Source organism: Poecilia mexicana, unplaced genomic scaffold, assembly GCF_051168715.1.
Source record: "Poecilia mexicana isolate PSO_F unplaced genomic scaffold, ASM5116871v1 scaffold_3, whole genome shotgun sequence".
Lineage (NCBI taxonomy): Eukaryota > Metazoa > Chordata > Actinopteri > Cyprinodontiformes > Poeciliidae > Poecilia > Poecilia mexicana.
Window position 1 is genome coordinate 18,114,600 of NW_028263372.1, and position 25,184 is coordinate 18,139,783.

A 25,184-nucleotide genomic window follows, 5' to 3' on the forward strand; every position below is an offset into this window, starting at 1 on the left:
TGGTTTTGGTTTTGTTGCTAAACAAGAAACAAGAAGTCATTTATTCAAGTAAATCCATTTCATCTTTGAATGAAATAAATTCCAGAGTCTGTGCATGAGACACTGTATAGACATCTCACACTTTTCACATTTTACACAGCTTGGTTTGGTATCAGCTTGTAAAGTGGGCCGAGATGCTGCCACCTTCTGTTTGGTACTCTGAAGCTGTTTCCAGCGTTATTATGACCATGTCTTATATGGGAGACTATAACAATCAATCAGATAGGTGGCAGCCTACAAACTAAACTCGATATATTCATCTGCTGCCCGTCCCAGGTGTGGCTGCTGGTTCATTTGCAGCTTCTCCCTGAGGACATGTCCCTTATGTTTCTACCTCTGTGAGATCCTCCCCACTTCCTCCTCTCTGACCTCCCCTTTCTACTCCATATTTAGTATTTCTCTGTGCAACACTTGTGTGAATACTAATAAAAGCGCCAGTGCATTACCCTCAGATTAATGCTTGATATCAAAGATTAAAATTCATTAAATCATTTGCTTGTTTACGCCAGACTACCAGCGCTCCCTCGTCTCCTGTTGTTTACAGAAATTAACAGACAGTAAACATATCCAGCATGAATCACATCCTGTTTCTGGTTTCAAAGGCTTGCTCTGCCTTTGAAACAGGTTTTGTATGGTAGCCATACTGATGATGTTTTAAAGGCCCGTTAAAGTAATTTTAACAACGACTCAGATGCACCCACAGAGTTAATAAATGATCCCTCAGCACCTGGAATGCAGCCACGGTTGTAAAATCGAGCCTGAAACACATTTTGTGGGGCTTTTGCTTGCCTTAAGTGAAAGGGTTGTATTATTCTACATCCTAATGGTTGTCAGGAAATGATTGCCAGTGAGAAGTGAACGTGTTTTTTACCAGAAGGTCTGTCTGGCCCTGAGAATATGGGTGAATTAAAACAATGTCTCAGCTACATGATGTGGATCAACACATGCATGACAGATGGCATCTCCGGTTACCAAGGCAACAAAACCCTAAATCCGCCTTCATCTTGTCTTCCACCCCCCTCCCTCCTCTCTTCCACTGGTGCGGTGGCGGTGGGATGGGGTGTGGTGGGTTACGGTTGATCATTCAGCAGAGCACCATGTGCTGTGTACCACTCAAATTGGTCCCCAGGGTCAAGAGGACCTGAGGCCCGTCAGATGGGGACATGCTTATTAGTGACTCACAAGTGTTTTATCATCCTGTCAGATGAACGCAGATCTGATTTTGATGTAGAATGATGTGTTTCAATAAAAGTGACCAATTTTTATGTTTTTGTGTGTGTGTGTGTGTGTGTGTGTGCGTGCGTGCGTGCGTGCGTACGTGCGTGCGTGTGTGTGTGTGTGTGTGTCATTCTGTTTGCATGTTTTTGTGTCTGTTTGCTATTTGATTTCCAAACACATGCAACATGCCATCAAGCTAAGCTTGAATGTGAATGGTGAACACAGATCATGTATTTTTCTAATAAATAAATGAATCAATAAATAAACAAATAAGTACATTTTTAGAGCACTTTTTAGGGCAACCAGTTTCTTTTTAGATAGAACAAATACAAGAAGAAAGAAGAAAGGATGAGTTAAACAAGGTTAAAAATAGACAATAAAATAAAAGTGTGCAGTTACCATAGCTGTTGTTGGTTAGAAGTACTCAAGGAATGAAACTGTCTTGTGATACTGAGGAGAAATCCAGGTAAACTCTAGAAAGCATATATTCAAAAATATTTGGTGTTAAAATTAAGATGGCAGAAAATAAAAGAATAAATGATCGAAAGGAAGAAAAGAAGAAACAAAGAAGGAAACCAAAAGAAAAAAGGAGAAAAATTATTATTTAATTATTCACAAAAAATAACATAAATAAATCAATTAAAATTGTTTAATATCAAATTCAAAGTGTAATGCAATTCCATGCAATTACCATAAATTGAAAATAGTCATATAAGTGAAAACTAAAAGTTAGTCAACAGCCAAACTCTAGAGCTAAGTTTCCTTTCAAAAATGAGTGACGTCCTTCTCCGATAAATCACATTTTGTCTTCAGACTCACCAGAAGTTTATTTTTGATGCTTGAGATAAAGAAAGAAACAAACAGATTTCACTGAAAACAGCGTGATATGAAACGTGCTAATATGTGCAAAAAATATGTTTCATTGTACAAGAAATGCCCTATTCTACGTATAATTTTATTTGATTTTAATCTTCTTTGTTATGATCCTGCTATCGTATAAAATCTGTCACAGCCGCAGCCTGTCGAGGTCTGAGTGTCGCAGAGGTGCTCATATAAATGGCTATTAGACAATTTGTCTGTCAGCCCCGGTAACGGAAAAATGAATTCTGGCTTCCTCGACTCAGACTGCTGTGCCAGTAGCTTCGGGGCAAACCTTTTTTAATTAAACTACCTGTCAAGCCAAGCCTCTTATGTTGACCCAGTCCGGTAATTACTTTACATTCTAGACTAGCAAAGCAAAAATACAAAGATAATGTGACTTATTTATGCTGATGTTTCTTTTTTGTTGTTGTTGTTGTCTTTTTTTTTTGTTAAAAAACTGAATAAACAAACATTTACAGTTGTTTTCCTTCAATGAAAGTGACTTTTGCGGTGTGTCCAATAGAGGGTGCTAGAGGGCAGCATAGCAACTTACTCTTAAATCCTGTTTTTACAAGAAAGGAAATGGGGAGCCATCTTTAAATGAGTAAAATCATAGAGAGGGGTACAGTCAGTTTGATTTTGATTAGATAGAGATTAAAATAATTAATAAATTACAATAATTAACAGCTGGAGTCCATTGCTCACTAAACCTAAAAAAATAAAATAAAAAACAGATCTAAAATCAGAAGCAGGAGCTACTTTTAGAGTCATTTCCATTCACCTCCATGGTTACCTGACAAAAGCTGAGTAGATATCAAAACCTTTAGTAAGGCATGAAGAGGGCTGAGAGGACTCAGCTCCACAGCAGGTGACTCGCTGTCATTTCTCTCTGTCACTGCGATCCCAATCACTTGGACGCTAAAAAGATTAGCAGGAGCGAGGGGAAGCAATGGAGTACCAGAGTAATGTAATTATCAAGTGATGGAGTGCCTGAAAGGTCCGTATTATCAGCAGCGAGTTTCTTAACCCCTGTCAACACCAGAGAAATCAGACCGTCACTCACCCTCTTGTGCAGCGATGGGCAAAGGCTGATCTGGAGAGTTTGAGATATTGATATCTTAGTGTTTTTCTTTTAAACTGTTAACATTTGTAGGGTGAATAAATAGGCTGATGCATTTTGTTCCCCACCACTTCGAGGCTGTAAAGACTATAAAGAAAATTAAAACTGAATAAAGCACCCTGCAACCTTCCTGATTTCAGCGTCAACCTCATGGCTGTAGACTGTCTCCTGACAACCACATTTCTCTTTTTTCTCTTTTCCTTTTTACGCTTACATCCCAGTCTCCATAGAAACTAATCTCTGAACTGAAATGTTGGACAAAAGACAGGAAAAAAATCAGAAATGTTCAAGGACATACAGATGTACAAAACACAGCTATGTCTCGATTTGCAATCTATGCACACATAGACACAGTGCAGAATCTTCACCACCAGGAAAAGCTTCAGTCGCAACAAATAAATTAATTAGTAAAGAAATGTTGAGGTATTTAGTTTTTTTTATGTTTAGATAAAAAGCAAACTTTAAAAGTAGAATAATTTCTTTCATCACTTCTCTTTTTTTCGTGGTTTTGTGAAGTTTCAATTATTTAACAATTTCTTTTCTGGAAAGTAACAAATGAAATGCATTTTTTTGTGGAAAAAACACAGCAAACTAAAACCAAGGGGGAAAAAAAACATTTACCACAAATAGTAAAGAGACACAACCAAGTCTTCAATGAAAACATTTTTGTGAGTCCAAGTGAGGGAATCAGTCCCAGTCCTGACTTGACAGGGGAAAGCTTGTTGCCGGTTCTGGTGCTTTGTACCTGGATCAGAGTGTCCGGTAGAAGATGTCTTTATGTCGTAGCATCTTGTTAGAATCTGAAGAGTCTTGGGAATGAGACACAGAGTGTTGGATTTTAGTAAATAACAGTTACAGAAAGCAGGCAATGTTCCGTGGTTTTAAGTATTTCTGAAAATGTTATGTTAGTAACTGATGTGCTGCTATCGTCCATAAAATGGATCAGAACCCTTGTTTGTAACAGTAGGGAGCATCAATTAACTCAAAATGTCATCATGGATTTCAAACGCTGAAATGCTGTGCAATGAATCGGATGAATTACTTAAGAATCTGAATGAACGCATAAAGTATTATAAAATAGGTATTTTCTTGAACTTTATAAACACCCTCATTTCTTGTTTTCAATTCATGTTGGCTGAGAGTTGTCAGGCTCGACTGATTTGTTGAAACCTCAATTGTAAATAGCTTGCATGCATTTATGTGTTTGTTTAGGTGTCTGACTGAGGAGAAGGGAGACAGACTGACAGAAGGACAGAAACAGAAAGAGGATGAGTAAAGATCTTCCTCCTGTGAGTGGCAGAGGACTGTCAGATTTGCAGTGATTGTGCACTCGTGGTAGTGCAGCGCCGGTCAGAGCCATGTGAAGAGAAGACCATTAAAAACAGCATGTTTGTGTAGCATGGAGCTGTGGAGGAGAGACCAAAACAAGCATTTTGTTCTGTGATCATGGCTTCTCCTTGTCTGCAGCAGCAAATCTGCTAGAGTGCGTGGAAAATGGATCATAGGTTATAATCACAAATTTGTGCCTGTGCAGTGTTTGCGTGTTTGCATGACTGTCAAAAGTCCATATGAGACAGACAGTATCCGACCAGTGGGTGACTCATGCAGCGCATCATTCAGATGTAGCACCTCTGCAGAGTCTGAGTCACCATGCAGCAGTGACAGAGTAGGAGGAGTGTGAGGGGAGGAGGAGGGGGGGGGAAGAGCCATCAGATAACAAAGAAAGAAGATATGATGAAAGAAAGTTCATGACTTAATCTTATCCTTGTCACGTGACTCCTGTTGCAAGCTTCCCTTCATTCTGATGTCTTGAATGTGTCATCTTGACATCTTATTGATATTTTTGTCTGTGAAAGATCTTCAGGAAGTCGATATTTCTAGATATACAGGCAAGATGTTCAGAATGAGCCTTAAATGTTGCTCCACGTTTTTCCATTGAGGGTTGTTTCTCCAATACGTTCCCCTCGTGAATTTAAAAATTACTTTTACATTTTTTGGCTAAGCAAATTATTACTATGTCTGTTTTTATCATTCTAATTGTTAAAAAAAAAAACTCAAGCAATTTTTTGATTTCCACTGGAAATCTTTACACTTTCCCCTATGACTGCAGACAAATGTCAAAAGCCGCATTACTCTATTTGTTTGTTGCCTGGCCCTTTTATTCCTCCCTCACCTCAGTCCCACGGTGTTTACCCTCACCTCATCTTAAAGGCACCTAACATTTTATCACTCTAACAACAGAAAACGTAAAGCTCTGGGAATGGTGTAAATGAGCGTTGTCAAGTTCTTGCTGAAACTGACTGTAAAGCAGAGTCACTCAAGCAAGTGCATGGTTTCTGCTGGAGATGAGCCGTAATCGGCCGCAATTTTAAAGCAATTTTGAGCCCTGATGGGTAAATGGGTAAATTGCAGGTTGCACAAAGGAGGCCATTCATAGTGGCGATTACAGCTAATAGTTTAACATGGAGATAATAAGAGACTTGCTCTGAGAATTGAGATTGTTTATTGAATGCTTTTATCGGGGTTGTTGCTGCTTAACACAAGTCACAGCGGTGGAAAACAGGTTTATCATGGTCAGCTCTCACACTGATAAGGCTGTGTGCAAAGAGCCCTCTCTACATGTACAACAAAAGGGTTCCGCTGTGATGGTGTCTTCCTCATATTATCCCTCTGCTTGGAGACCACTCTATCAGATGTGTCTCACCTCTGTGTCTAATGAAATCAGGCGGACACAAAGCGATGACATTAATTCAGATCAACAAATCATCTCAGGAAGGAGAGTGGTTTGTTAATTTATTTTATTTAGTTGTTTTTTTTTATCATCACCACTCTATCATGTAAAATTTGTTTCAGATTATACTCCCATCCCCCCAGCCCCCCTGGTTTTATCTTAAAAGAAAACAAAATTAGACATTAACAGCCCTGACACCCCACCTCCTCCCACCCCGTCTCTCACTTTTTAATGAGATTTGGAGTGCGCTCGTCTCCCCACTGTGAAGCCATCGGTGACAGGAAAGAGGACAAAAGGAGGCCTGATGCTCAGGCTTTGGGAAATACCCCTCTCTGCCCCCCCACACCGCCCCTCCATCGCACACATGCACATCTAATGCGAGCGCCCATCTGGTGGTAGAGCACTAAGAGGAACGGCTGAATACAACCTGCAAGGACACACGTGCACAGAAACACACCTTAGTCTAGGTGTACAAGAAAACAATCCCACATCCTCGTGTCTTTAATGGTTTTATTCCATGTTTTTATTTATCCCACTGCTTGTCTGCACATTGTGAATAAAAATAAAGCCATTTCAACAGAAACATTGTTATACACAGTTCATAAAATTAACTTGACAGATTTCCTTTAATTTTGCTTTCCTTTTAATCAGCCTTATGTGTTTCAGATTATCACATGCATTTTTCATATCAAAGAAAGATATGTAAGTAACAAAATGAATTTCATAGAAAACATATTTTCACCTCAACCTAACAATTGGTTGTGCCGTCCTTGGTATTGAGTCACAGTGGATGATTTTCAGCATAGTGTTTTTACACATTTGTTGTTTTTTTAATTTTTATTCTGCCTCAGGAACAACCTGCTTAGTGTCATAACACAAGAGCTTTATTGATTTAATATTTTATTCCTGGTTTTCGTGGTGGAATTGGTGAAACTTGGCCATTTTCTCTCTGTTTGTTATGTGTAACAACAAAACAAAAATAAGAGAAATCTATGAAAGCAGATAACAAGCTTTGTGTTCATGAAAAGCAATTTCTATTGCTTTTCTAAAGCAATGCAAGAGAGACACTTATTTGCACTGCATTCGTATTTCTCAGGTCTTTGCACATGATCTTGCATCATTACTATTTGGTGTAAGATGGAGTGTGTTTGAATTCCTAATATTAGAGTGCCTCGCCCCAGAGGCTCCCCCCTTGACGAACCGATGACGCATTTCCTGACATGATGGTCAAAATCACATGAGCAGAACAGAAGAAGGAGGTGGTGGGAGAGAGCGTTTGACATTGGGGGCTAGCTAAATATATACTGGCTGTATGGTTACAGCGCCGAAGGCTGGGATGTGCAGCCTATTGTGTTTCCTGTGTCATACGGGAGGAGGAACTTGCCTCTATTTTTTCAACCAATCAGCACTGATCCAGGTCGGGGGTAACTGTTATCCTGAATGAGCCTATAGAAGTGCATTTTCTAGATAGAAATATTCTCGAGGTTTCAGTCCTGTGGTGGTATGTTGAGTTCTGTCTGCGTTCTCCACGTCTTTGTGTAAACTCTCAGAACAGATGGTGTTAACGCAGTCATTCCTCTGTGAGCACCTTGGACAGCTCACACGTGGGCGTGTGTGACCATGCAACGCAGCATAAGTTGCGTTAGAGATCTGAAACCAACACAGTAAAACTCTCTTTGCAGTGAGAAGTAGAAAGATTGCATTAGTAACGCCCGAGAGTTTCAGGAGCTGCGAGAAGTAGTAAACCACTCTCATCCGAATTTGACATGTAATCAAGAGAAATGTTTGTTGTCGTCTTGCAGCCTGCTTAGGGTTGCTGGAATGGCACCGTGCAAATCAGAGCTTTATTTATGAGCCACACCAGACCTCAGGAGGTCGAGCATGACGTCGTGAACCCCCCCTACCCCTCGTTCTGTCATTAAAGAGTGATTTTGGCATCAGGTTCCACTTTCCTAAATCCCCTCCTTCCCTTCTCATTCTCCAAATCCCTTGAGGCCAAAGCAGCACCTGCCCCTACCCTCTCTCGAACAATCATTAAAATGGCTCAACATATGTTAACTCATTCTCTCGGTCTGGGACGGACACACCCACACGCCGTATTTTTAAAATAATTTAGAGTCTCAGTTTCATCACATCAAGTTGCAATAGGCTGTCTCTTTTCCCACCCCCCCAAACATTTCTGTTGTGTGTTTTAATGTAATTTATTGGTGAGTCGATGGCCACAAACATTTATGGGTCACCTCCACCCAAATGTAATGGGACAGCATGACGGTTAAGGCTGGTTGACTGTGAGAAAACAGTTTAGGGCTGAGTGGTGACACGTTTATTGAGCTTGTCAAATTAACTCATGCAGTGAACTGAGACAGGAAAAGACTCACAATAAAGCACACGCACACACGTGTGCACACACATAGCCTAAAACAGACATAAGGAGCATGTTTTTAATATTACCTGGTTCAGATGTTGTGCATCAATCTGATCTCTGAGTCACCTTACAAAGCTCCTGCAGACGTCAGTGTTGTCAGGCGGCATGCCTGTGGACTGAACTATATTCCTTAAGCGATGAATGTAAGAATTAGAATGACACATTGTTTCTCCTTATTAAAACGAATTCATCCTCCAACAGATTACTAAGATTGACCTTTACTTAATGCATCCGGTGGTTAATGACAAATGTGGCAGAAATACGATGTTTGAAGAGATGTATTTTGATGGTAAAACATCTATACTTAATGCAGCTTCACACAAATAGGAAACACAATATCTTATATCTCCCGAGAGCCAGAATGACGTTTTTGTTTCTGGAGCCATTCAACACTTCATTCAAGGTTAGATTTTTCTCGCCCAGTGCAAGACGTTTTCCGTTGTTTTGCATTATTGATATCTGAGTTCTTGAGCCACATTTTACCACAGCCTTCACCTAACAAACTGTTTGTTGTTGTTGTTTTTTTTTACAAAGGATCCAAATCAAGAAAGTCTCTAGAACAATAATAGTACTTTAACCTCTCCTTTTCACCACAGTGATGAAATGTGTATCTTAGGGTGTCTGTCTCTACTTTTAAGTTAGTGTGTTGATGGGAAGAGAACCACTGCAGCTTCATATTATAAGTAGTCAGTTAAAGTGGTATTGGGCATCCAATTTGAAAATCTTCCTTTAGAGTGTTTTTGGACGTTTCCTACTGAAAGGAGACCATGGATTGGACTCAAAGCTCACTAGACCTGGGAATTGCAACCCCAGGTCTCAAATGCCACTGTCCTGCAACTTGTAAATGCATCTCTGCTCCAATGCAACTCAATCAAATAAATGGTTAGTGACCAGACTGTTACAAAACGTGCTGACATGCCAAGAAGGTAATCAGGTGTTTGATTAAGGAGTGTTGGAGCAGAATGCACTAGAGGGACTGTGTATCTTTCTCGTCTGTAAACACCTTTGGATCTCCTCAAAACAAGCTAGAGAGTGACACTGGGAAGAGGAATATTTCCTTTCTGCACTTATTACTCTAGTGACCCAGTATAAATAAATTAATGCCATTAATCAGATGAGACAACTCCAACAGCCCCTGAACATTACCTGATTAATCTGGCTAATTTGAGTTTTTTTCAATATGCGTTTCTACTAAAATCATTTAAAACTGCATATTTGTATGCATGCTCAGTTTAAAGGATTCTTTTGCTGTGATATTTCTGATTGTCCAGAACATGTGTGAGATTTGCAGGCAGAGTTTGCAGCCAGATCACAAATCACAACACGTCCAAATAGCTCAATAAGTGCTCCCCCTTCCTCTCATCTCCATTAAGAACTTGGAGTGGTCAATAGGTCCAGCCGAACACCGGGGACCGACCCTATTGATTTCACAGACGGAGAAGGAGGGCAGCCATTAACTGCGCACTTCCTGTAGCCTCTGGATCTGCTCAGACTGACAGAGATCCTTGCCTAATGATATTTCCACATCATTTTACTCAATAAGAGCGTTGATTATTGTTTCATCGTATTTTAGGTGTTGCCAAGCAGTTGAAATGCAGAAATACAGTAGGAACACACTTTATGAATTTATAAAGTACGTTTGGTTTTAGGGCATTTAGTGCCATGGTGAACTAAAAACACAGAAAACAGCCAGTGTTTCATGTAGGTAATGAGCTTTGACTAATTGTTCTGTGTAATGAAGCTTCTTGCAGCGGTTACTAACTGGGTTTTTTGTAGACTCCATTTGGCACTGAAATATTTAGTAGCTAAGGAGGTAGACAGTTCCCTCAGGAAAAGAACAGCTTAAAGTGGAAAGTGAATATTGGATTTGCAGTCCAAATAATTCATATTGTAGCTCTGTGATTGCCAAAGTGTAAATAAGTGACTTGTCTAAACATGATCATACTATAAACTTAAACATAAAGCACAAAGCAGCTGCACTTACTGCACTTGTTGACACAGATACTCCAAGCAAACACAGGTTTGTTTACTTTTCTTTTATATCAAAAAAGGAAATAGATTATTTCATTTTGACATCTACAAACCTCTCAATTTACACACCAACAGAAGCATATAATCACGCAGTAACTCTTAGGCACAAAAACAGGAAACTTCTCACTATTTCATGTTGCACATTTGTCGTTTTTGTCTAAAATCGCACGTTTAGACTCCAGCTGCAATGTCAGTGAACATAGTGACAGTGAAATGCTGTACAAGGGAAGGGATACACGTGGGGTTTGATGGAGGGAGAGTCCGTCTACCGAATCAAAGACATTAATCAAACTAAATGCAGAGGAAAATCGGGGAGGCGGACAGAGAGAGAAAGAGAGTGAAAGAGAAAGAGAGAGAGAGACAAAGAGTGAAACAGAGAGGAAGAACAGCAGCACAGCAACACATTCAGTGTGGACGACACCAAAGCAAAAAAAAATAAAAAATCAGAAAACAAGAAGAGCGCCCACCTCTCAGGTGGAGCTCTTTTTTATCATTCTCATCTGGTGAGCAGCCCGTTCACAAACGCATTGACGCTTTCTCATCAAAGCTGTTTGTGTTGGACTCTATTACTATATATTTACACACATAGATTTTCTTTACAAGTGTTTGTTTTCTACATTTAAAAACACGACTTCTAAACAAATGCATAAAAAATATGCAAAATCAAAACGGTCTGTGACATCTGATCAGAGCTGTTACTATGAATTTATTGCTTTGTACACTGAGGGGTGTTTGGTATCACCTGCACACTACTGGCTAACTGTGGTGGAGCCTCGTTGTTGAGGGCCTGTTCTACCTTGAAACATTAGACTTTCGGCTGAAATAAAGCTTCATTTTGTTGTGTTCTTTTGTTTGTTTGTTTGTTTTTTATGTACCTTTGGTTAATTGTGCAAAGAAATCGAAGCATCAGTAACAGTTTCTGAGACAAAGACGAGTTTAAAAGAAACAGAGACGAATGGACATACAAATATGTACAAATTTCACTTTGTTCCATGCATAAATACACATCCACACACATCTACATTGTGCTGACAACAGGTCTTCACAAACAAGTGACAAAAACAAATCAAGTTGGCCCCATTCAGACGTTGTCAGTGAAAGTGTGGAAGGAAAATCAAAGATGATTGTAATGCATGTTGTTTGTTCTTTCCAGGGAGAAACACATGGTGCCCAGACAGAGACAAAGAAAAAAGCTCTTCAAACGTCCTCTCAGTTTAGTCATCTGTAGGTTGAGCAGAGTGGAGGAAAATTAAAGTAATCTAAACTCCAGCATTTAAAAAAAGGCAGAGGGTGTTCAAGACTTGTGAAATGTAATCAGAGGTTTATGTATGGAAACACACATGCATGTATAATTTTGGTCTGATGTATAATTTCTAGTTTGAGTTCACTTTATTCTTTGTAATGTCATAATATGACTTCTCCACCTTTGTGTTTGGTTTGACAACTTAAGAAGTTTTCGAGCTTGGAAGAAAAAACTTAGCCATAACTTCCTAAACTACAGAAAATATTTTCCACATCTTAGGACACAGAATAGGTGGATGTTTTCATAAACTCCTGCCACCTGCAGGGCTCCATAGAAAACTTCTCCCCAGATTTCCAAACATAAAGGCAATAGTTTTACAACTGTCAGTGAAGCATAACATGTCCATTCTTACTTCCATTCAATAGTGGGGGAAGAAAAAAAAAACAATCAGAAGTTTAAAAAAGAATAAAATTTTACATAGCAGTGATTGCCACTTTAACTGTATATTCATTCTATAAATAAAAATATTTTATTCTGGTAAAATGTCGTAAGCGTATATGTAAACAAATACCAAATACTTGTGTAGGAATGTTCATAACTTCTGTATTAATCTTAACATATTAACTCATCCAACTTTTGTTTACCTTCAACAAGATGGTAAAAAAAAGAGGAAAAATGATGGGAAAAAATGTGAATATTTAGATTTGTGCCAACTGGTCTCAAACTGTATGATGAATAACACGCAAAATTACATTGCATGACATTTAAACTGTTTTTTACTCTTATTTAAATACATATATTGTAAAGAAAGGATGCTCTGCCAATAGCTTAAAGAAACAATTTACCTTAATTAACTGAAATATAAAAACTGTATAAAACAAAACACAAGAAATTACCCTGAATGTCATGAATGTTTAATATTATGGTTCTATTCAGTTTTAATCTCCAGTGTCCTGCTGTATTCCAGTAGGCACCCTAACAATATGCATTCAAAGTTACCTACCTCCTCAGCATCTGTATGCATATTTATTTTGCTCCGTTGGGAAGATTATTTTTTATTTTCAATAAACATTTTGAGGTTTTTGGCCCTGTAATATCACTATTTCCATACTGAGTTTGGTCATTTCTTTTACTTTTTCATTGCACGAACCCATTTTAAGGCCGAGTTTGACCATTGACATCTTGGTCCCACGTGGTGCATATTTAATCCTCAAACTCATGTATATTTACTCTTTAATATTTCTATCTAATAGGTTTGACTTGAAATAACTCTTTTAAGAATGCATTAGTTGATCTCGGTGTGGTTTGGCAGAATAATTACTGGAATAAAGCACATTATGACGTAATGGTTTGCAGAAATCAAACCGTAAACTGCAGATGTGCTCAGTTATCAAACTGACAACAAGTAAAAACATTTCAGTAACCTCATGTTTAACCGAAACGTTCATCAACATCAATTTGTTACTTGCTGAATCTCTAATCTACAGGTCATTCGCATCCAAAAGCCAGTGACAGGAAAATAAATCATATTGGTGCACTGCAAGGACACGCTTTTCAGAAGAGATACAATACAATCTATAACAGCAGAGAATTTAGTTTCTGTTTACAGTGCTATGTATTAACATATTTCTACACTGAGGTGGCTGGCTTCTTGGATGTTGTTCACTACATGTTTAGCTGACCAGTGTGCTTTTCATGTAATCCTACAGGCTTCGGTGTGGTCAGAAAGCCTCAGCTGATGGGATGAACATGTACAAGTTTACACACATTTGCACTCCAAATAAATATCTATTATTAATATGCATAATAGTACATTTACATACTGCCAAATTGATATGTGCTACACCTCTAGTCATCAAATGTTGTATTATTCTTCTTATATATATATATTTATATATATTAGTAATTTTTACACTTAATTGATAATTTTTTAGGGTTTTTCTGTGCAAACAATAAGACAATAGATTGTAGCTTTTCTTGTTTCTCATTTGTTGATATTCTTAGGACTAAAACAGACGTACACTCTGGAAACCCGGGGAAACAAAGTCAACTCATGTGTCACAAACTTCGTGTTTGGCCTAAGAATACCCTTCTTCCTGCCTGTATCCGTAGCCTCCTTCCTGTGCTTCCTCTTGAACGTACTCCTCCGTCTTCTCCCAGCCGGTTGCCCAGCCTCCATTCACCTGTGTGGTCGCACCGTAAGTTTTGGCTGCACCCCCAAAAGCTCCGTAACTCTGGGTGATGTCACCAGTCTCCTCCGCCAACTCATCCTCATCAATGAAGCCACATTTTTCCTCACTAGTGAGTTCCGGGTCGGCCCACGGCTGTTTCTCTCCAGAGGCAAAGATCCCATAGAAGACCACTCCTCCGTAGTGCACCATGGAGGCTATCAGGAATACGTACTGCCACTCTTCTCGAGTCTGACGCAAAGAAAGAAAAATATCACATTTATTTTCCAGAAAATACTGAGGTAGCAACCAGAATAAGACAAACAGTCCTTTACTATTTCTGGCAACAATTTATTCTGTTCCTATTTAAACATTTCCTCTTGTGACCATGTGCTGGCAAAGAGAAGTTGTTACAAAAAAAAAAAAAACATTAATCACCATTTATTCAAGTGACACAGTTTTCAATAATAATAATAATAATAATAATAATAATAATAATAATAATAATAATAATGATAATAATAATAATTCTTTATTGATCCCCCAAAGGATGGAAATTTGTACGTCTCAGCTTAACCGTCAACAATAATTAAAAATGATTAAATAAATATTCATAAGTATCATGACAAGGCTATAAAATCTCTTATAACCTTGTCAATGACCAATGCAAATATCCTGAGAGTTTCGGCACTCAAACTGTTTTCATTAAAAAAAGGCCAATGGCTTTTTGAAGATTCATCTTTGGTGATAATCTCCATATTTCAGAAGTTGAAATGCCTCCTTACCATAACCCCAATGTTTTGCTCTCCCCATAGATTCGCCATCAGATTCAAATCAAGGCTCTGGGCCTCACCAAATGTTAATATTACTTCTAGTAAAAAATGTAAAAGAAAAATTGTTTGTAAAATTAAATGATTACTTACTTAAGGCTAAAGCAGCCAGAAGTACGAATAGTTTTGGCTTTTTTTTATGGAAGACTTGACTTCATATTACTTTTTCATCAGATGGTTTTCCTGTTCAATTACTCTTCACACATTCTGTTTTGTATTTATTTTATGGCATTTGTAACAGACCACATGCCAGCATGGTATTATCTGTAAACTATATTTCTATGTAAATTAGTGCAAATCATTAACATCAACATTTTTAACTGCATCTGCTTTAAGATGACAAAACTCCACTTTGGAACTGGTTTCAGTAGATCAAGCTGATAGCTTGTTAGCTGACTTGCAGTTCTTTAGCTGGATTAAGCTCAATCTGCAGGTGAAGTTTTATTTCATGTAATGTCTAAACTATGACTCGCCACATTGTTTTTTTTTATGTTTAAACATTTAATAATAATAAGCATAGGAATGTAATTATTTCATTCAAGAATGTCAAGAATCCTTCAGGATATTTTTTTAATCTGGGATGTTTGTTATGTTCACCGGCAGAGAATAGGGATTTACCTTGTTCTTTGTCATAGCACCAACAATTAGAGGGCACACCATCCCAGACAAGGTACCAACACCATTAGAGATGCCCATTAGGATACTGGCATAACGAGGAGCGATGTCCAGATGGTTCACATTAAAGCCTGGTGGTATTAAATGTAACATGAAATTAAAACACCGCAGACCCATTTATCTTTTTTTTGTTTTTTTTAGGAAACAAGTTCAGTTAGTCATATTTAGCTACTGTATTTAGGGAGCTAGTGTGACAGAATGCACTGAGTAAAGCTGAAGATAAAAGCAGCACAAATGCAGACCATCTTGTTGCAGAAATAGGCAACGACTCTCAACACCTCCCTCCCCCCTCTCTGACTGGCTGAATGAGTAAGTGTCCTCCTGAGCTGCTGCACGCCGCCTGCCTGGCGTATCCCCCGAGACAGCTTGCACTGAATTATTAAAGACTCTGGCAGAAAGCTTGAGAGCAAGAGGAAAGAAACTGATTTTGCACACAGACCTCTGGATCCTTTGCTTCCTTTGCACTGAACAAAAACATGAGCTTTGAGATCTGTTGAATGACTGGAAGGTAAAAGGAATACAGTCTAATGTACACAGACAAAAATTTCAATTTATTCATCAAAAAAAGGATACCTTTACATGACATCTAGAATATAAGTAGGCACTACAAATACGGTAAAGCGATTTGATCAAAACCGAGCATTGTGTCATAATTTGTCTGTCTCTTGTAACACGTTTAGGAACATATCACAAACCTGATATGGCAAATCCACTGAAGCCCACTGCCAGCACAAGGAAGGAAATTGCCACCCCTTTGCTGTGGGAATACCCCACCACCAGCAGCAATGTGGCCTCCATGCCAAATCCTAGCAGGAAGAGAGACAGCGGGTCACACGTGCGCAAAGTACACAAAAAGCCCGGGGGCCACTCGCTGGTCATCGCGGTGCCAATTGAATTAAGCATGATACATGCTCTGCACTCAATTACATAGCTGACAGATATGAAATCAATGCACAGTGACCCACACTCACAGAACGAGTCAACCTGAGAACTTCAGGTATTGTACAGACAGATTTTACAAAAATACAAACAAACTCATCTCTAAAATCCATCTGACCAGGCAGGAAAAAAAAATAACCCAACTGTGAAAGTAACACCCTGTGGCTGAGCAAGAGAAGTGTGAAAATGATTTTTTTTTTCTTTTTCATTCATCCGCGGTTCAGCTTTCTCACCTCCACAGTTCATTATTTTCCTGACAGTGGTTGTTGTCAAGATGTTCCTGCTGCGCAGGTAGTCGGCCAGCTGACCGCCGATGGGCACGATGATGGTCATCACCAAGTGAGGGAGGGCAGAGAGTATGCCCACCTGTAAATAAGAAAAACGTTTAATCATCTACTGTCCCTATGAAAACAGAACAAAACCAACTTTAAGATGCAGATTAAATCTGCACTCAAGCATTTAAATTAGAAAAATTTGAATGCAAATGACCATTCCTCTTTTATTGTTGCCTTTGCAAACAGATATTTCTTTATTTAGTTTGTTTTTTTGGAATTATGACTGACATTGAGGTTTAAAAAGAACATTTTCTTGGCGTCTGCTTGTGGGAGTGTTAACACAGCGAGTTTCCAAAATGATTTAATCACCTGTAGTTCCAAGTCTTCTTAGACATCAGCTGCTTTTTCCACACGTTTTCTGTCACACTTTAATAATATGGCTACAGCATCTGAATGTTTATGTTTTAAGGTTTTGGGGAAAAACAAAGAACTCACACAGAACCCAGAAGGTTCTTTTGTTAATCATTTATAGAAGAATGATTTATCTTTTTAAAATGAGTCTTTCCATATGCCTTCTGCTTGAGTTTGGAGACATTTTTTCAGGCCTCTCAAATAAATGTTAAGATAAAACATAACCAAATAAAGAAAGAAAATAACATCAATACTGAACTGTAGAAGGAGGACTGTAAAAAATGTCTTGTATAATATGACTAAATCCATATTTATAGGTAAAATTCTGGCAACCACAGCTGCCGACATTTTACCATAAATTAGAGAGGTATGCTTTTTGTTTTGTTTTGTTTTGGGGGTTTTTACAGTGTAGCCTGTGTCCAAAGATAAAAACCTAGAACAACACTCCAAAGGCATCTGGAAAGTTTTTTCTCCAAGTATGCAAATTCAGAAAATTTCTCATTAAACGTCATCAATATCAAAGTCATTTGATTGTTTACCGAAAAACAAAATGCTGAGTGGGCTGTCAGGGATATTGTAAACAAATAAATAAATTGCAATATTGCCCCTTTGTACACCAAGTTAAACTGGTTGCATTTCCCCTTATTAATAATGCAATTACACATAGAGCATGTCCACCACCTACATTAGCTGAAGCATGATTTACTTGGTCATTTAATTATGCTTTATGTTTATGCAACACGGCCCACCTTGCTTATCTCAAAGCCGAACACTTCCTCAAAGTATGCAGGCTGACTGATGAGCAGCAGGTAGAAGGTCCAGCTCCTGCAGAAGTTTGCCACAATGATTGCATAGACAGGCATAGAGGTGAAGAACTTCCTCCAAGGGGTCTTGAATTTCTAGAAATCATAAAAAATTGATTGATTTATAAATAGAAACAGACAGCTGAGAAACAAATAAAAACCAGAAAGTCATTTTTATGTGCAGTTTTGATTTCTACCTCTGACGGACCCATCAGCTTGGCACTCTCTCCAATGCTCTCCTCTATGTAGACGCGCTCTTCATCAGTGATGGAAGGGTGATCAGCAGGGCTCTCATAAGACACAAGGATCCAGAACATGTACCAGAAAATACCGAAGCATCCTGATAGAGGAACATATTTAAAATCTTTGGTTAATCACAGATTAAGTACTGCAGATAATCTTGACCTCAAATGCGAGCATATTTGGAGGATGTGTCAACCGAAATGCCAGAGAAGAAGAAATAAAGAAAAAAAAACCCAGACAGGAGAGCTAACTGTATCCAGTCTGGAGGGAAAGACAGGGGGCTGTTTATTGACAAACCAAAACAACGGGGAGGGAAATCAATACTCAGTCTGCCTGGATAAATCCGTTTGACTTTCACTGGACTCTTTAGCTGTCAGAATCTAGAGCTTAGAAACACCTCCGCCTGAATATGAGCAGAACGCGTCCATTCATCCATTTACTTGCCGTATACATAAAACACTGAGGACCATCCTGTGTACTGGACCAGGATCCCAGCCAGAGGCATCGCTATCACAGCACCAGCATAAGAGCCTAACAAACAACAACACAAGAACATTGACGCATTTACGATTAGACATGGTGAACATTATAACAGATTCAGATGTACAGGTCAGCAGTGTGTTTATATAGGAAAATGTCTGTTTACCACAAAATGAGAGGGTAGCCAGGCGGCTCCTTTCTAGTGGTGGAGCCCACTTGCTCCAGATGCCGTGACAGGCTGGGTAAGTCACTCCCTGAACACACCACAATGAGGGTCACTATTAACTTAGTCCATTCATACAAAGGCACCAGCTTTATTTTAAATCACAAGCTAGTTATATTCACTTGTTTGCATACAGTTGTGTATTGTAAATATACATTACAGTACATGATATTTGCAGTATGTTGCGTTTAGTTGACTCTGAGGTACTCTTGCAGTCTATCCTGGAAAGCCCTGCCCACACATGAAGCTGAACAAGCACAATAACTAACAGAAATTAACATTTTCACCCCTGCTATAACCATGAACAAACTGAGCACCTGATGAGCAGTTTATGGAGCAAAGCAGGTCTCTGGATGTCAAATGTTTATCAACTGCTAAATAGAAGAAATTGTGGAAATTACAGTCTGCATGTTCTGTCTTCTTGTAGCAGAACAGTGTAGAAAGCAGTCAGTCTTTAAAGGACTAAATAATGAATTAAAATGTATTTCCCGTTCTCATTTTGTGTTTAAAAAATATCAGAACTGTAAAACACGGAGGGCTTTTCTACATTTGGAAATGCACACAACAGGCAAAGTTTACCGGCTTATTTTTTCAAAATAAAGTCAAAGGAGTGATGTGACTTAAATCAAAATTTTCCCTCTAATATATCTCTAAGGTGCAGGTGGAGGTGGGGGCGGGGGGGCGGCATGCTGCTGATGCTGCGTATCCAGGATACAATGCATGACGTACGAAGAACGAGAGCTCGAATGTCCTACAAAAACAAACTGTAGTGGATCAGATCAATAATGCTCATCTCAAATTCCCTCTGGCTACATATCCAGAAAGCATGCTACAGTCAGCCCCTGCACTGTTTTGCTGGTGGATTGAATTGAAACATAGCAAAGCTACGTTTTATGTTTTACGTTCTTTCCAGTCAAAACGAGGAGGTGGAAGAAATTTAGACGATCTTACCTCCACGAGTCCTTGTAATATTCTGACAAAAATAACACACCCATAGTGGACTCGAGCAGCAGAGGGGATGAACATGTTGAGAGTGGAGGTGAGGACAATAGCTGCACCAAACACCCTGTAAATAATAAGAGGAAAAACATTAAAAAATAATGGCATTTTAGCACTTTGATTATTACAGTAATGCTTCTTGATGGGTTTTTAGCTTGCATTATTTAACTGAGAAAGGATTTGATGAAATAAATTGGCCATGAGGTCTTTTTATTAATTTTTTTTTGTCTTTACAAAACAGTAAAGCGTCTGTAATTTAACGTTTTTTCCTTACGTTAAAAAAATATTTTTTGCAGATCATGTTCGTATTTTGTGACGATAAGCTGCACGCATCCTCTTTAAGCGTCGTCGTAGAAATAAATAATAAAAGCTGCGGTGCTCTCTTACCGGTCTCACAGTCGCTTGGTAACCACAGTTTAAAAAACAGAGTAATGTCGTTTGATAGCAATAGGGTGGGGTGGGGGGATTGATTTCCAGGATACTGTGCGATATCCCGCAAAAGAAACGGACAAAATGGCCGTTTCTTTAGCCTCTTTTTTTTTTGTGACTCTAAAGTCAAGAAAAGCACATTTAAAACGAGCAATTTATATCCACTTTTCTTTCGGAAGGTTTAGGCTGTTTATATCCGAGCCACTGAAACCCCACATTTGTCATTTCTGGCACGTTCTCCCACCGCACTCAGCTTTACGTGGAGGGGGGCGAGCCCTAATCCGGTGGAGGCCACTGTCGGGCACGAGACCAAATGATTAGATTAAACCGCACGCGTCAATCAAGCGGGGAGAGGCCTATGGCCAATCAGGTTACAGGAAGATATCAATATTTTCCCTGCACTGAAAATCGGGATAATTTCTTATGGATTCACACATTGGTTGAATATTTCCCAATGTTGTATATTAATTTCAGAAGCCTAACTTTTCTTTTAAACTTCCTCTTTATATATATATGTATATATTTATATATAAAATTTGCACTGTCATGGTAAAGGGCCTACTGCTGGGTGTCTGTGTAGTAAGTCATGCGTAATTACAATGACCGAGACATTGGCGGGGGAATAAAAGCCTTTGGCAAGTAGTACGGGTCTGGTATCTATACCCCGAGAGAGCGACAGATTAGACCCGGGTCTCCCCAGGGAGCTCATTAACAGGTGGCACGGAGCCTTGACACCAGGAGCTGCAGGGCCGCCAGCCCGCTGCCTGTACTGTCTGCTGCTTCTTGCAGTTATTCTCTATTTTACTGCCCTGTATTCACCATGCATTATTAAACATGGTTTAATATCTGCATTGATATATATATATATATATATATATATATATATATATATATATATATATATATATATATATATATATATATATATATATATATATATATAGATATATATATAGATATATATATATAAACCATTCGGAATATAATTCATTACATACAAACGAGGAGAATAGAGATGATTTTGTGTTACTTTAAAAGAAAAAAAAAACAATCGTGTTATATTTAGTTACATTTTAACCAAATGAGAGTGTTTGTATTGTGGTTGTTCTTATAATATTTGTCATTATTTATGAAAAATGATCAACCTATTTGCTGCCAGCCTCGAGGAAATGTATCCTCCCGGGATTTGCGTCACAATGTAGCCCCAGAAAAAGGATCCATGGATCATTCCCACTGTCTCCGGGTCCCAATTGAACTTAGCTTTCTGGTGAGGAAAAAAGAAAATATGGACAATTGGATTAGCTGGGGGGGAATGATCATGTTGCAGAGATGACTTTGCAGATTTTCCTCATATCATGAAATATTGATGCAAGCTGGAAAATTTAATAGTAACGATCCGATTAGAAAAGCGTAACGACACTAAATGAAAAATAAGATACTGGCTTATAACAAGTAAAACAAAATGAACCTGTTTAATCTTTTAGTGATCGAATAATTGTTGGACTTGAGTGCAAAACACATGAAAAAAATATGTGAAACTAACCATTTATGGTTTTGTCATTCACCAGTGTGCGGTTTCAGAAAAAAAAAAAAAGTCAGCCTAATAGGCTGTAAATTCATGTTCAACATAAAACGGATTATTTTTTGTCTGTTTTATCAATAAACATGGCCTTATATGATCTCCTTCGTTTTATATTCATTTTGAAGTTTACATATTTCCACGTTAATTAATAATGATGATAAGCTAATTGCATTACTGAGTGGATTATTCAGTTGACTCATATTGCAATAAAAGGCCTATTTGACTCCTGTTGGGGAGGGAAACGCACCCTGTTCCCTCCTTTTTTTTCTCCCCTGACCAAAAACAAATAATATCATCTCACGGATGTTCAGTCAGATTTTTCTCTCTCTGTGTCTCTTTTATCGTGCGTAAAATCGCGCGTCTGCCGTCGTCACACACCTCCTTGATGATGATCTTGCCGTTCTGGTGGATGGTGCTGTTATTGACCATGCTCACGATAGCCACGCCCAGGTTGCATCGGATGCCGAAGGAGATGCAGAAGCCTAAGCCGCTCATGATGGCGATGATGTAGCGGCGCGGCAAACCGAAACACGTGCAGTCACACAGCGGGGGCTTTTTCTCCGCGGCCTCCCGAGGCCGCCCATCCTCCGTCAGCTCGATCACCTCCCCGGTTTTCTGCCTCCTTTCTATCACCCTGCAGACAGTCAGGTGAAGGAAACACCGCCTGCTGAGTCCCTCACTCACAAAAACATCCCTTATTAAGAGACGGGTGATGGCGTTTGAAATAATTTAACGCAAGATCATTTTAAATTTTGATTTTTTTTTTTTTTTTTTTTTTTTTTAGAAGACCATCGTTTTTCTGCATGCTTTCTTTTACAGTAGGCTGATGCTTTAAATGCGATATCCCAAAGATTTCATGTAATTTAATGCGAAATACAATGACCCAAATGCCCGATGAGGCCTCTGGAGCAACAGTGTTTTACAGAACACACTGTTCTCTTCTGTGCCATTGAGGGGGGAAAATAAAAATAAAAAAAAATCAGATGTTATCAAGTTGAGGACTGAAAGACAGAAGAAATACCACAAGTACGTACAAAGTCAAATTGGCCCATCCGCATCTACTCAAAAATAACAATAATCAAAAGAAATCTAAGGGGAGAGAATCAAAATAACAGAGTTTGGCCTGCAAGTTGAAAATGGATCAAAATGTTCCTGACTGTACCGCATTGCAGCAGCCTTACACTTTCACGCTCATTAGTATTCAGAGACAGCAGCAGCAGCCTGCAGACGCTCGTCTGTGGGCTTTCCTCAAACTCCTCTCTCTCCCCCCGCCCCCAACTCCACGCTCCCTTTTAGCAAAAGCACGTTCATTTACAAATGATACGCGCAAAATGCCGATTGCGAAAGGACGAACAAAACAGCTGCACACACCCTCTTAAAATCCTCTGTAGATTGCGCGATAAGAGTTACTCTGCAAGGAACCAGAAAATCGAAAAGAAACGAAAATCGGGGAGGCCTTGGGAACAGCGTGACGTTACCTGAGCACAACGAAATTCAGATGAATTTAACTTCACGTGCAGAGAGCGCAGATGTATATCTAAAAAAAACTGAACATATATCCAGAAGGGAAAAGGACTGGTGTAAATGTAGCTGTAAGTCTAAAGAAATGCATACTCGACTGGACATGAAGGACAATTTTTAATTCCCGGATTGTTAAAAAACAAACAAACAAACAAAAAAACATTAAGATATTTTTAAAAGCTCGTTGGAATGGGTGATTTTAACATGCTCGTGGATGCAGGCCCTCGTTACATCCTGGATCGTATTGACTTGGAAACTGTCAGCAAACATCAAGAAATCCTTGCGCCCCGTTTAGCCAATCTGCCAATAAGCTTCATGTAAAGGCCGCTTCATCCAGAGGCATCTGAGCTCTGTAAACATCGCACACACGCACACATGCACGCACATTGGGATTACATAATTTTATTCTCACTTACAGAGGCATGACTAGTGATCTCTGTAAGCCATTAAAAAAAAAAAACATTAAATTGACCCATGCATCCACAGCGATGCAGCGCTGTGGAAAAATACAGCAAATTAGCGTACATTTAAGTTTAAAAGCCTGCCCCTACCTGTACATCTGACCCAGGGTCTTCCCCGCAAATTCCTTGACCCCTGTCTTCACGGACTCCATGTCCAGCCTTTGTGTGTTGACTGTTCTTTTAAAAATAAAAATAATAATAATACTAATAATTTTACTGCCTCGGCATCATGTTACAGCGCAGGATGGCCGACTGCCGCAGCTAGCGGCAGGAAAGCGACAAAACGGATGTGGAGGGAGTCTGAGCCCAGGGAGGCGACGATCCAGCAGGCGAGTTTAATTTTCAGCGCAATTGTGACAAAACCTCGTGACGAAAACACCTTTTGACAAAGAGAGGAATTCAAACGAGGTGCGCGCCTTCATCCGCCAGCAGCTCTCCTCCCGCCTGGAGTACAGTAGCCGCACAAAGTGCCATCACGAACCAAAGGCGAGTGAAAGTGAGAGCCGGCAGCGTGCGAGAGAGCAGAGTGAGTTCAACAACAACAACAACAACAACAAAATACTAAACAAAGCAATCATGTACCGCAGGAGAAAGTGCTAAATATAAAAAGCCAAATAAGAAAAAAATGGGGCGTTGGAACAGAAGCATTAAATCAAAGAGGGAGGGAGGCTGGATGGTGTCTCCTGTGATGAGAGCAGGTTCATCTGACGTCGTGTTCAGCACCGAGGTCAGCGACAGCAGCTCCGCGCCTGACCGCTGGCCAGCTGCTTACTACATTTATGGCCATATATATATATATATATATATATATATATATATATATATATATATATATATATATATATATATATATATATATATGGCTACAGAACATGTCTATATATTGTGTTTATGTTGCCTTACAGCCTGATTTAACATGCAGACTGCAGCTGAGGATGCAGACAATACCCAGTTTTATAAAAAATGAAAAAAAAAAAAAAAAATCAAGGACAGTAACCCGAAAAATGAAAGCTGCAGCTCTCTCGAGGGCGGTGCTATGGTAACCAGATGAACTGAACTACCTCCATCACCCACCCCAACCCCCCTTTCCCCCCCTTCAACAAGCTCCTGTCGCCAACGCAGGATTCCATCAATAATTCAAGCATTTCTGCTATTCTCATTGTCCCTGACAATCACATCTTCAACAGGGCAAACGAACTTCATTTTGGAAGCGTCATCATCCTCCTGTCTCCTTGGAAATTCAAACATTTATTTGGAATTGGCAATTATAATCATAAAACAATAATATTGGCATATAAAGGTTGTGCAGTTATAAATAAATAAATAAATAAATAAATAAATAAATAAATAAATAAATAAATAAATAAATAAATAAATAAATGTAGTGTTAGGAAAGAAATTCTGATAATTAGTAATTACAGCAAATAAATCAAAGGTCTCTTTTCTTCTCATTTGTGGGTATTGGTTGCCACCTGGT

At 39.0% G+C, this 25,184-nt stretch overlaps 1 protein-coding gene across 1 annotated transcript; it reads right to left on the reverse strand.

The window, feature by feature from the left end:
* Window positions 1-13,269: 13,269 nt before the first annotated feature.
* On the reverse strand, window positions 13,270-24,931 carry slc17a6b (solute carrier family 17 member 6b). Its single transcript, XM_015002035.2, has 12 exons — window positions 23,798-24,931; window positions 22,104-22,359; window positions 21,289-21,407; window positions 19,667-19,781; window positions 18,659-18,746; window positions 18,457-18,543; window positions 17,967-18,109; window positions 17,716-17,865; window positions 16,514-16,646; window positions 16,037-16,147; window positions 15,285-15,412; window positions 13,270-14,088 (listed from the first exon to the last, which is right to left on the reverse strand). The coding sequence occupies exons 1-12, from the start codon at window positions 23,857-23,859 to the stop codon at window positions 13,747-13,749; spliced, it is 1,734 nt and encodes a 577-aa protein (XP_014857521.1). The 5' UTR covers window positions 23,860-24,931; the 3' UTR covers window positions 13,270-13,746.
* Between the last annotated feature and the right edge of the window lie 253 nt (window positions 24,932-25,184).